The following is a 13,581-nucleotide window of genomic DNA, read 5'->3' on the forward strand; positions in this document are numbered from 1 at the left end:
AGTTTAGGTGGAAAGTGTCGTCCCTGATTACCGGTAGCCTGTGCGGACTGCACATGCATTAAACCTCCTTTTCACATAGCGAGGCTCAAATATTTGTATTCCATTTTTGATATAAGCAGAGGTGAGTGCAAATGGCACAATGAAAACCAAATATTGTGTACACATGTGTTGAACATTTCTGCTTAATTAATTAACCTTATTTAAGGCTGCCATTTTGAACGTTTGACAGTTTACCTTTACCACTCTATATTAACAACTCTGTTAACAAAAACAAATAGAAAAAACAACACCTCTGCTTTTTAAAATCAGGAGCTGGAAAAAATCAACAACAGGGGTGCATTTTTTTTAAATTTAAGTAAGGCAAACCAGACAAAAATCTGATCTATTTGTTTTGGAATTAGGTATACAACCAAGGTATCTTAAACACTTGGCCGATGTCTTTGAATGCTTTAAATCTCAAAATTGTGTTACCTAAACATAATGGCCAACACAATTATTGATTGAATTATTCACAAGTAAATGTTGTTGCTTTTTAATTACAACTTATCTGAGTCATAGAAACTGTGTAGCCCTAGGCAGCACTAGTTTGTTATTGAGGTGTGACACTAGCTATTTCATTGCACAGTAAACCTAAGTGCTCATTCAAAATTCACTTCAATGTAACCATGTCAACATAACAAATAGCATAGTATTGTGATAAATAGGGTTTATTATTGTTATGTTCTTTTCTAAAAATACACGAGATAATAATTTCAATTTGTTTGAAAGCTTGAAACGTGTTAATATAGCCTGAATATTAGTTATGCATTATATACTACAGATACACATAGACGTGTTAGAAGTCTTATAAAAATGGATCATTGAGTGTGAACCTGCTGTTTTACTTTCCATTTTGCCAGATTTCAACATCAACCCATGACATTCCTAACATTTCAAAGTACACATGATAAAATTAAACATTTTGTCTATTTCAAAATATGTTACTTTATTTGTAACAGGTAATACTACAAGGTTTGTTAATTTTGCAATACTATAAGTATCTTGATTCACATAACCTAAATCAAGACCACACCTGTTTCACAAAAAGATCGGAAGAAAAAATCCATGATGACAAAACATCCTATGCTTCACTTAAAAAACTTTGCATTTGACATAGTGCATGTGAATTTCTCTAAAATGGTATATTTAATCTCACATGAACTAAAAGGTCAGCCAGTTCCCATGCAATTCCCATGCCTGACTGATTCCGAACAACAATTGAATGTACTTCAATAGGCCAACCTTCATGCATCTTTGAGCTTTTCCATAAACAAGTACACAATACATTTATCAACATCTGTCTTTTCAGTGTTAGATGAAAATCCAGATTGAACAAAGAAATGGTTAAAATTATATTGAAACACTTTCATCATAATTTTTTGGACATAAAAATGGTTACCCAACAAATATCAATACATTGCACTGAAAATCAATTTGATGCATGTTAAAACATTCAAATGTACTGCCCTTCCATTTGAACATTACAATTAAGTTTACATTAATTTCCTGTACAGAAAATTCAGTTAAGACTCTGCATATTTAAGCACAACATTTTCCTGTTGGTTGAATTCAGATGGTAATTGATGTATACACTTACTTGAATAAACCATCTCAATAATGAATGTGTTGATGACCTTTTACACACAAAAACCATATCCCAGATAGCAGGTTTTTGCTTATGTAACAAGGGGCAAGATTTCAACAACCTCTTTTATTTCAAACACAGCTAACACTTAATAGAGCGCTTTGTAAAGGATATTAAAATTAGTAACATTCAGTTTAAGACTCAAATCTGATATATTGTCTTAAACATGGTGACTGTTACGTCAATACTTGAAGCATTTTCAAGTAGGCTTTACTTTCTTTCATGGCGAGTCTGTTTGAAAATAAAAAATCTTTAAGCTGCACAAAAGGATTTTCTTTCTTAGTTCTCAATTAAATGCAACATATAAAACAGACCATCCTCCACATTAGCCCCAAAACTGTGAACTGACATCAACTAAAACATGATGTCATCAAAATAAACCAACATCACGTACATACGATATATCATGCCAGCCCAAACATAAATATCTCACCTCTTTCAGTTTCTGCATCTCAGCGTGCAGTATGAAGCCATTAGAGTCTGTCAGACTGGGTGTTCGAGCCATGTGCCCGTGCCGGTGTTCAGTGTCAATCTTGTACCGCCGTAGATCTTCCAACTCCTTCTGCAGCTCATCTAGAAGCTGTGGATATGGAAAATATGGAAAATATTAATGTTAAATTTAAATTCTACTTAGCTTTTTTGGCTAAAACTATTTCTTATCACACACACTGCTTTTGCTTTAACTTAAACACTTTACTTAAAGTTTTCTCTGTTTTCTTGGCTCTGATTACTGACAGTCCATGTTTAAACCTTTTCCACTGAGATACGTATTTTGACGCATTTGCAGTCCCTTTGAAAGCTAAATTTAATTAAAAACCTTTCTGACTAGATTCAAGTTTTTAAGTCTTCATTTCCAACCCTTAGATACTGATGAGCAGCAAACAGCACAAAACCTGAATAGACTGCGAGTTACTTGCAGGCTGTTCTTGTTTTATGCTGTTTGCACATAGCCATTTTTACTTTGCTTCTAAGTGGGAATGGGTTCACACATAAATTTATTTCAATTATTATTTGTGTTTACTTTTTACCACATTTAAGCACAATGTCCACTAAAGGAACAACTAGAAAACAAATAAAACACAGAAAAACAAATGTTGATACTTTTGAAAAACATTGAAAAGTAAATGTACACTGATAAAAATAGCAATATTTAACTTTAATAGTTTGTTTGTTATAAATAAGAAATTAATTTTACTTCCTATTTATATTTATCAATGGCATAATTACTATATATTAAAAATAATTCATTATATACATAACTTGAAAAATAATAAGTAAAAAGCTGTTTCCATGTATGTATCTGTATGTATGCATGTTAAACAAATGGCAAAACAAGAGCACCGCCAAGCAGGTGCAGACAGCTCATCTAAATTTCAAAGAATAAAAGGGGCCATAATTCTGTGAAAATACCTGTCAAAGTTACATTACTTTGCCTTCACAGTCCCCTTATGATAGTCAGTAAGTGTTGCAAGTATGAAAGCAATAGCTTTGATACTTAAGGAATAAAGTGGACCTAAACACAAAACTTAACCAAATTTTCAATTTTCAAAATATAAAAGGGGCAATAATTCTGTAAAAATGCCAGTCAGAGTTACATTACTTTGCCTGCACAGTCCCCTTATGATAGTTAGTAAGTGTTGCAAGTATGAAAGCAATAGCTTTGTTACTTTAGTAATAAAGTGGACCTAAACACAAAACTTAACCAAATTTTCAATTTTCTAAGTATAAAAAGGGCACATAATTCTGTCAAAATGCCAGCCAGAGTTATCTAACTTTGCCTGCCCAGTCCCCTCATGATAGTAAGTAAGTGTGCCATGTATGAATGCAATAGCTTTGATGCTTCATGAGAAAAGTGGACCTAAACACAAAACTTAACCGAACGCCGGCGCTCAGGTGATGACAATAGCTCATACTTTTTGTTTAAAAAAATAGATGAGCTAATAAAATGCAAGAAAATTGGAACTGTGCTGATAAATAGCTATGCGTGAACAGTAACAGTCTTGGTAATTAATAATGCAATAAACACAAATGTTGTCATAAACTGTGTCATCAAAGTTACAGACATAATTGTTGCAATGAATTTAATAACAGCCTCTGTAAATAACAGTTAAATCAAATTAAGAGATACATAAAATATTTATAAATTCCAATAGACTTAAAAATGACAGAACATGTTTAATAAAATATACATGTATTAGTCTAAACAAATATATATTTTACAGAAGAAAATCTTTTTGCTAAAGCTCTGAGGTGGAACATAAGAAATATTGATTTCTTTGACTAAAATAGAATTAATCTGTTGGGTAAATTTACCCTCTAATCGGACAACTGAACTATTTGTACTGTGGGAACTAGGACTACTAGTAATGTGAGATTGCAAAACAAGTTAAATGTTAACAACCCCATCCTACCTTACTGCATTATAATGACTGAGTGAATAAAGGCTTATTTTAGTATAAAAGTGGCGGTTTAAGAATAATATTGTGGAAATCAACTGTATCTCAAACTAATTGTAAAATGAATTTCACTGGCTATAGAGAATAAATTACATATTTCTTTAAAATTTAAATTTATTTTATATCAAAATTCAAGTCATAAATATTATACGTATTTCTGTTCCTGTTTTTAACCCTATAAATATACTTTTCAATACATTTCATAGAACATATGTAACTTGTCAAATCACCCAATGTAAGGGATGTAACTTCTTTTTACATTTCTATACTATTTATAAGAATTTCCTCCCTAAACCATAAGCCAAAGCAGAAAACTAACACCACGCAATCACACAGACTTAGAAAATGAGCAAATAACTACCTTTCCCGAAGCAGGCTGTTGGGGAATAAAACAATACAGTGACACCACATGATACTTGATGAGTCCAAGACATTAAAATCCTGACAATTTCTTTACAACAACAACAACACTCAGATGTGAAGCACAATTCAAAAAATGCAATACAAAATTGTTTAAATGTTAACTAAAACTATGCAACAAACACAATGGACAACACATTTTCCCATGCAATACTTGAAAGTGCGAAGATGTGAACATACATTTCCTGTGATAATTTGCTCCCTATCAAACTTGGACATCATTTCGTTGTATTCAGCCGAAACCCGATTAAAATCTTCCTCCATGGCCGCCAGTCGATCCATGACCTCCATCTTGTCCTGCACAACAATGGAAATACTTTTTAATTGTTCTCATTTTCAAATATTGGAGTTCAATTGTCAAGTTTAAGGCCCTTAAGGTTTCATTTACACACATTGAAACAACACAAAGTTGTGTAGACATAGATATAGAATATAAGACAATGATCAATGAGAATAATTGCAATTCTAATATACTAGACATACTCAAACTCATGATCAGCACCATTTTTTAACATGGATTTTAAGGACATTTATGTTTTCTTAAACAAATAGACAAGTATCGTGTAAAATAAAGGATAGTTTGCCGTACAAAATAGTTTAATTGTGACAAATAAACAAGTTTAACACAAGAGGCCCATGAGGGCCTGAATCGCTCTACTGGCTGAAATCAATAGGGCTCAAGCCCTTGATAGTATGAACAATCTGAGTAAGTTTTAAATAAACAGACGCAAAATGGGAAATTTATCGCATAAACAAGAAGAAACGTAAAATTTAAACTTCAAATCGCTCCTTTTCAACAATAAGTTGGACCCATTTTCTTCACTCTGAATGGGGTTCTGGCCCTTGATGATATAAAACATCCGTTGAAGTTTCAAAAGGATAGAACTTTATATGTAAACAAACAAGAAATGTGTTTGTCGGAAACACTATGTTCCCTTCTGCGCCGCTTTCATTTTTTTGTGTGACCTTTGACCTTGAAGGATGACCTTGACCTTTCACCACTCAAAATGTGCAGCTCCATGAGATACAAATGCATGCCAAATATCAAGTTGCTATCTTCAATATTGCAAAAGTTATGGCAAAATTTTAAAGATTTTCATTTTTTTCTCAAATTCAAGGGGAGATAATTCTGGACTTATAACTCCGATATTGCTCATTTTCAATAGGGTTTGACTCATCATTCAGATTAAGACACTGTGCAAGTTGGGAAATGATTGGATTAAAACTGTGGACTTCATTGCGTAAATAGAGGTTATTTGTTGGATTCGGTGGAATATCGATTTTATTTCACAAGTGATGATAGAAAACATTATTTTAACGAGTGGCGAAGCCACGAGTGAAAATATACATTTTCTATGATCACGAGTGAAATAAAATCGATATTCCATCGAATCTAACAAATTTTCTTTTTATTTTATGCTTTTTTCACCGTAAATTTACATTGTTAATGAGTTTTACTTGATAATTTCGCTGGATTAATGACGTCATTTCGTCGAAAAAATGACGTCATTTCACAGTAAAACAGTGAAAAATATCGATATTTTTCACTGTTATTTTTCACAGTGGAATACCAATTATTTTTCACTGGTATTTCTCTCTAAACCACCAGAAAGCATAAAATAAACAAGCCTTATTTCACAATTTTCTCAAATTCAAGGGGAGATAATTCTGGACTTTTTACTCTGATGTAACCCATTTTCAATAAGGTATGAGTCCTCATTAATATAAAGACACTGAACAAGTTTGAAAAGAATCAGATGAAAACTGTGGACTTTATCGCGTAAACAAGAAAAAGTCTAAGGCACGCACGCACGACGGAAACCATGCCATGAAATAAGCTCTTCAGGCCTTCGGCCAGTAGAGCTATAAATGAAATACTTAGTTAACTATCCAGCTGGGATAAAAGTAAATTGACACAGAACAATTTTCAATTTTTTCATATATATTTCACCTATTGAGGCGACATATATCAGGAAAGAGTTAAAATTGAAATACCGTAGGTTTCCACGTATAGCGCGCAGTTTTTTACCTCCAAAAATCAAATTAAAAAGCTGATGCGCGTTATACATTGATACAACGCTATCCTGGCTGCTAAATTGGTAAAAATATGTTGTGTAATCGTAAATAATCAAAATGGCCGCCATGTTTTTTTTTCAGAAAACCACCACCCTATAATTGTACTGACTGAGGGGTCATTGTCGAAACAACCAGATGTCGCTACTGGTAGGTATGAACGCGGTAGAAGAAGTTTTGTCAAAATAAATTAGTTTGAATAAACTTGCGGACATTTCTTTGTTTGTGTTTTAACACTTCCTTATCGATGAATTCCGATGGGGATTGTTGTAGAGAGCAGGCAAAGGTAGGTGCGAACGAGGTCTTTTTACGGGTAACAGTAGGTGTGAAAGGGGGTCATTTTGCACTTCGTAATTGGCAGATGATATTGAGTAATATGTGCCACGACTTGTGACAATATGCAATTGCATTTTGTGTGTATAAATATTCAACGTTCAACTGTGGTGTTTCAAACATTCGTTAGCAATCGCCTGAACTACAATACAGAGAGATATTGACATCGTCATACAGAACATCATCCAATTGAAATTGTCTACCATCACAAGATTTATCTTGAAATTGTCCATAAACACAAGATTCATCTTGATTGTCAAAATGGGTCGTGTACGTCAGTCGTATACCGCCAAAGAAAAGCTTGATGTTGTCAAGTACGCCGAGACTCACTGTAATCGAGCTGCTGGGCATGAGTTCAATGTCGGCAAGTCATCGGTGCGGGAGTGGCGTAAGAACAAGTCCAGTCTGCTGAAACTTCCGTGTTCAAAGCAGGCTCAGCGAGGGTCGTCTGCTCACTACCCAGATGTCGAAAAACAGCTGCTCGCCTGGGTAGAGAAGAGGCACGACAGTGGAATCACTGTTTCCACTGTTGAGCTACGTATGGAGGCTCGTCGGCTCGCTAGTCTGAGCGAGTCCACGAACGACTTCAAAGTGTCAGTTCGATGGGCCCACGGCTTTTTGAGACGTCACCACCTCTCTTTAAGAAGATGAACGCATATAGCGCAGAAGCTACCGAGCGATTTCGAGGACAAGTTGATCGAGTTTCAGCGCTATATTATAAAGAAGAGGACGACTTTTGAATTCGACATGGCACAGATTGGCAACGCTGATCAGACCCCGCTGACGTTTGATCTTCCTGCTCATACGACCATTGTAGCAAAGGGGTCAAAGACGGTGACCATCAACACTACGGGAAATGAAAAGAATCGCTTCACCGTCATGCTTGCATGCACAGCAGACGGTGGAAAGCTCCCCCCGTATGTTGTCTTCAAGCGGAAGACACTTCCAAAGGGTGTCACGTGGCCCACCGGGATCATCGTGAGAACACAGGACAAGGGGTGGATGGACGACGATCTGGTTAAAGACTGGGTAAAAACAGTCTGGGGAAGACGACCAGGTGGTTTTTCCAAACAAAGCCTCCTTGTCCTCGACGCCTTCCGGTGCCATCGTTCCCCGGCTCTGCTGCACCTACTCAAAGAGGACTACAAAACCACTCTTGCCATCATTCCGGGTGGCTTGACCAGCGTCCTGCAAATACTTGATGTATCCATCAATAAGCCAATGACGGTCCTGTTGCAGCGACGCTGGAACCAGTGGTACAGCGAGGGCGACCACTCCTTCACAACAACCGGGCGCATGCGGAAGCCGGAGTTGGAGGAGATATGCAAATGGATAGTAGAAGCATGGCAACAATTGGATCCCAACATCATTGTGAAAGCCTTCAAGAAGTGCTGCATTTCCAACAACCTAGATGCGACTGAAGACGACTCTGTTTAGGACGACATGACGAAGAAGACATCCGACGACGACTGCTCTACAACTACAGATGAAGGAGACCACCACAAACTACAAGACTACTACAAGGAAACACCGACCAGAATGACAGACGAACAGATAGAGAAGTTTTTGAGAGCGACAGCGACGAAGAAGAATTTGAAGGTTTCGATGCATCTGACATCGACGGAAGACCGCTCTAGACGACCGCGGAAGAACGACAAAGACAACAACGGCCCTTCTTAGGGCCACCCATATTCTCGAGAGAATAGTCTTAACAATTGTCAAAAAATATAGTCCTTCGCCCGCATACCTTAACAATTGTATCCCTGTCTTCTATGCGTAATTTAAATTTACCGGTAATGCCAACGCTTTCCCCGAGGAAAAATCACACGATGTACACTAATTCTTATTTTCTCATGTTTTTCATGAAATGCACGTGGACTGTTAATCTTTTGGTAGAAAATTACAAAATTATCAGAAAAGTATAGTGCTATGCAACCCCTGCTCCTAATCATAATGACGCTTCCTATTTTGAATGCTTAATTAAGCTTTCCAATGCCCCGGATTATTGGACTGTGTAATAGTAAAATGGCGGCCATTTTCGGTCCGATTTGGTGGTTTTATTGTCTTAAAATATTTTTTCTCCATTTTTGCATTTAAAAAACAGCCTGCGCGCTATACACGGGTGCGGGCTATACGTGGAAACCTACGGTACTCTTTTTGAAACTAATGAACCAGATATTTATTATAAATGATAAAATAAACACAATGAACTCTTAATAAGAACAATCTGAACATTTTTGGATATGAACATTTATAATAATTGCTCGTTTTACATTACACATGAGTAGATATTGAAATCTTTACCATTCTCAATTTATCATTTTCATTCTTTAACCGTACGACATCAGTCTTCAAGCGTTCATTTTCTGATTCAAAGTTCTGCAGCCTCATTGTGAGGTATTCCACTTTGTCATTCTCTAGGCTATTTTTTGACTGAAATGCACATCAAAATACTAAAATGAAAGATATAGTATTTTTCTCCAGGGTACATACCAATCTTTGATAGATATGTTTATTTGTAGCAATAACACATGATAATTACAAAACAATAAACTAGCGACAACTGTACACACAATCTTAAGAAAACATTATTTTGTTTCTTTACTCCACCCATTATACCTAACAGCAAACAAGCTTAAATTCATTTAATGGTCATCTAGTACAATATAAAATTTTAAAAAGGTAAATGAAATGAAAATGCCTTCAATTGCCAAAAAACACAACAACAACAAAAGCTTATCCACACTTATCCATGAAATCACACAAAATACTGCCAAAAGACACCCTGTATCATACAAAATGTCCACCAACGTACCACAAGGTCATGCAGTTTTTTCTGCTCTACCCGCACCCGCTCATCAGACTTGACCTCCATATCTTTAAGCTGCTCCTCCAGCGTGTGAATCCTGCAGAGAAAAGAAAACGTAAACAGCAGGAATTCTCCACAAAAGACCAACAGGTAAAACCAATATATAGTCATGTTGTGAATTCCTTTTCTTTCAAAATACATTTTTTAATCTGTATTGAACTTCAAGGATCATGTTCAGAAACATAACTGTCATACTTGAAGTCCTGTACAAAAGAGAATACAAGACCAAATCTAATAACATACTTTCAATTTCACCATACAACAAATTGCAGAAATAACAGGAATATCAATAAACTTTATTTTCACTTTAAGTTACACAACTCTGCAATCACATATGGTTATCATACGGTGCTAAATAGAGCATTATTATGCCTATAAGAGTATTAGAAAATTGACGATAGTGCAAATGTAGATACATACAGAATACAGCAGAGCCGCATTTTGGGAAAACAGGGCTTAATGAAATCAAAAGTGTTTCCTGGATTAGCTTGTGTAGTCTTAACAGGCTAATCAGAGACAAAACATTCCACTTTTATTTTGTTAGTCTCATTTAAAAGTCCAGTCTAGGCAGAAAATGTAGTCACTGACCAGCCTGTGTGGACTGCAGAGGCTTATCTGGGACTATACTTTACAAACATGCATTATGCCCTATTTTCCCACAGAAAGGCTCAATTACATTACAGTCTGGATAAATTAATGGAATTTTTTTTAAAGTAAACTAAAGACTACATTAGCATTAGAAGCATTAAACTAGTACCTCCTGCTGAGACATGCATATCTTTAGATAAACCATGTATGGAATTTTCAATGACATTAAAATTGGATACTGATGTTTTAAATGCACTCAGCATTTAGAACTAAAGTTGAGTTGTGAAAATTGGACATCAGTCTTCCGTCAAACTTTAAGTTACAATAGTGCCCTGTAAAAAGTGTGTATTTAAAAACAAGCTGTGACAAAAAAAGTTGATACAGTGACAAATTCAAAGATGTATATGGACTAGAGTGATTATGTTCACAAAATGCAGTTAAAGAGACAAGACAGAAAATTAACAAATCCGATTATGGCATGCACTTTTAATGCAGAAATATATCTAATTGAGAATGCAAATTAAAAACCACAATTTGTATTGGTACCACGTATAATAAGTGGTTTTATATGTTTTAAAACATAAGCATATTATATGTTCAATCTATTTTTGTCTATAATAGTCAGATGCACATAATAATTGTTATTATGATAATTCTTATTATTATTCCATGTAAAAAACCTTCATCTCTTGAAAAATAAAACAAAACAGTTTTGTAACAAACAAAAATCATTATATTCAATGGCAGATTTATCACATCGATTTTAAAGTTTTCAGTGGTTATTGTGCATTTTTTTCAACAAAACTTTAATGAATTAAAATAACAATGGACAAACAAAGTCAAACTAAAAAATGCATTATATAATGTTTAAATGTAAACAAATAATGTTTAATTACTAGAGAGAAAAAAAAAGTAACACTGCTATCTATAAGTTCATAATGTGTAATGGAATAAGACTTTGTCTAAACTAACGAAATAAAATAGAAGAAAAGCATACAGCTGTTAGCAACCTTGACCACTACAAAACAAAACCCACACTGCATGTATTCCCCGCAAGAATGCAGAGAAATGTTTAAAATACATTCTACAATTCTTGTTGAAATATGAGATCGTACATGGCAATCAAATTTGGTTACAATTGTTTCTACATGGCAACAAGAAATTTGCCAATAGGACATGTACCCCCCATTCCACTTTTGTCTAAAACTCCACATATAACGATCTGTTTCATGGTAAGTGACCTTGACCATTGAGGTATGGAAGTGGGCAATATACCCAACATTCAGTCTCCTTGTGGTGTTCATTTGTAGTATGTTTGAACTTGACCTTTGCAATAGTGAGACATATGTTACATACAACAAATCCACATAGGATTTACATGATTTAACATTTGCGGCAAGATATTTTAACATCCACCATCCATATACATGTATATTACATAGTTGTTACAGAAATTTTAAAGAATCTTGCGGAGAATATGTCACCCAACAAACAACACATCTTGCTTACCTGTCCACTACGCTGTTATAAAATTCAGACAAACCAATGGTTAGTGAAAATATTCCGGGTAGCATGGACTCCAAAACGTACAAAATAATGCAAAACTAGTTTACATGGCTAAACAAATACTTATTATTTTTACATAAAATATACACTGGCAGACTTACGTATAACACATCTGTTATTTAACAAATTTTTTAAACTGTACACATTTTTTAAAGCAAGAAAACCAACAATTATGATAAAAACTAACAAACACAGCAATGAGTTACTAAATTCAAATGTTTAGAACAATTCTGTAAGAACAAGTTTTTCATTATTTTCATTTAAAACTTAGTTTCCAAATTCAATAATTTGTATTTCTCACAAGTCAGTTATTTGTTTCTCCAAACTATGAAGAAAACAAAGATTTACTTCAAGATAGGACTACAAAATAATAGCAATCATCTGTTTGCCCATCTTTACATAAAGAACAATAATGTAACTGTCATTGACCATTAAAAGGCATCATTTCCAACTTGTGAAAAGCAGTACATAACCCAATTCACTGTTACCTTTTGATAAGAATACTGTTTTCATCTTTATATCTGTGTTTAAGACTGTCCTCGCGTGTTTTCTCATCTGACACTTTTACAACCTGCTTCTCTAAATACTTTATCTGAAAAACAAAGAAAAACAAAACAAATTCAGCATCTCAAACTTCTCAAACAACTTTTTCTCTATCAAAACAAGCCAGGTCCCGTCCTACTGCTGAGCTTCTGTTCAGTGGGCTAAAATTGAGGCAATTATTGCAGAAAATGTAAGACAAAATACCATGAGGCAGTAAATTGGCTTTGAACATTTTATTTCAAAGATTTTATCTCATATTGAAACTTAGAATTCATGGTCTGGGCCTTAATTTATTTATACATTGTGGGACATAGGAATAAACAATATAGATTTAGAATCAATAAAAATATGTTGAGCATTTTCTTATACATGTATGCAGACTATAAAGGTTGCATAGGTCAAAAATAAATACTTTTAAATGAAAAATTGTGTACATAGACCCATTAAATTCCATGTCTTTGAACTGCATTATACTATCAAACATTATAGATTCAATAATATCTTTTAATTTTATACTTAAGTTTGAGAATTGGTCAGTAAATACCCGTCCTGTACAAGCAATTATACAATGATTTTTTACAATGTGTGGTGAATATTTGCGTTCCCATACAGTGTACATACTCTGTCTGTGAGCTCCTGGAAACTTCCATCTATGTCATCATAAATGTCTTCATTTGGACTCCTTACTCCCCGCGCTAAGTGACTGTGGAAGAGAATCAAGAAGATAAATAACAAGATTTCTTTGAGAAACACAATGCCCCCCAGTAAGCCAAATATGAAGTTGCTATGTAGTTTATCAGGGTTGCCACCAACCTGATGAAATAAAATTCCCAGACTTTTCACTGACTTTTCCCTGACCAAATCTTGGTTTTCACTGACTAATTTCGGGACATATTCAGCCTCCTCCTCCCCACAGATGACCAAATCCACCCATTTAATGTTTCTTTTATTCTTTAACATATAATATTTAACAACAAACAAAGCAGTACTACTTGTACACTAATCTATGCATGATGCAAGGCTATATAGTAAAAAATCAATAGAGGTCA

At 34.6% G+C, this 13,581-nt stretch overlaps 1 protein-coding gene across 5 annotated transcripts in view; it reads right to left on the reverse strand.

Moving 5' to 3' along the window:
- Nucleotides 1–13,581, reverse strand: part of LOC127869012 (rab11 family-interacting protein 4A-like) — a 52,132-nt gene that overhangs the window by 16,097 nt on the left and 22,454 nt on the right. For 3 of the 5 annotated variants that reach the window (XR_008044366.1, XM_052411263.1, XM_052411266.1), the window contains exons 8-15: nucleotides 13,154–13,235; nucleotides 12,478–12,581; nucleotides 11,933–11,944; nucleotides 9,782–9,872; nucleotides 9,271–9,399; nucleotides 4,741–4,857; nucleotides 4,502–4,516; nucleotides 2,118–2,264 (exon numbers count right to left, since the gene is read on the reverse strand). Coding sequence is in view for 4 of the 5 variants with exons in the window: in XM_052411263.1 (XP_052267223.1) it covers nucleotides 2,118–2,264; nucleotides 4,502–4,516; nucleotides 4,741–4,857; nucleotides 9,271–9,399; nucleotides 9,782–9,872; nucleotides 11,933–11,944; nucleotides 12,478–12,581; nucleotides 13,154–13,235 (697 nt within the window). In the remaining variant the exon portion in view is untranslated. The remainder of the gene's footprint in view (nucleotides 1–2,117; nucleotides 2,265–4,501; nucleotides 4,517–4,740; nucleotides 4,858–9,270; nucleotides 9,400–9,781; nucleotides 9,873–11,932; nucleotides 11,945–12,477; nucleotides 12,582–13,153; nucleotides 13,236–13,581) is intronic. The other 2 variants (XM_052411264.1, XM_052411265.1) reach the window with 2 other exon arrangements.

This window comes from Dreissena polymorpha, chromosome 2, assembly GCF_020536995.1.
Source record: "Dreissena polymorpha isolate Duluth1 chromosome 2, UMN_Dpol_1.0, whole genome shotgun sequence".
NCBI lineage: Eukaryota > Metazoa > Mollusca > Bivalvia > Myida > Dreissenidae > Dreissena > Dreissena polymorpha.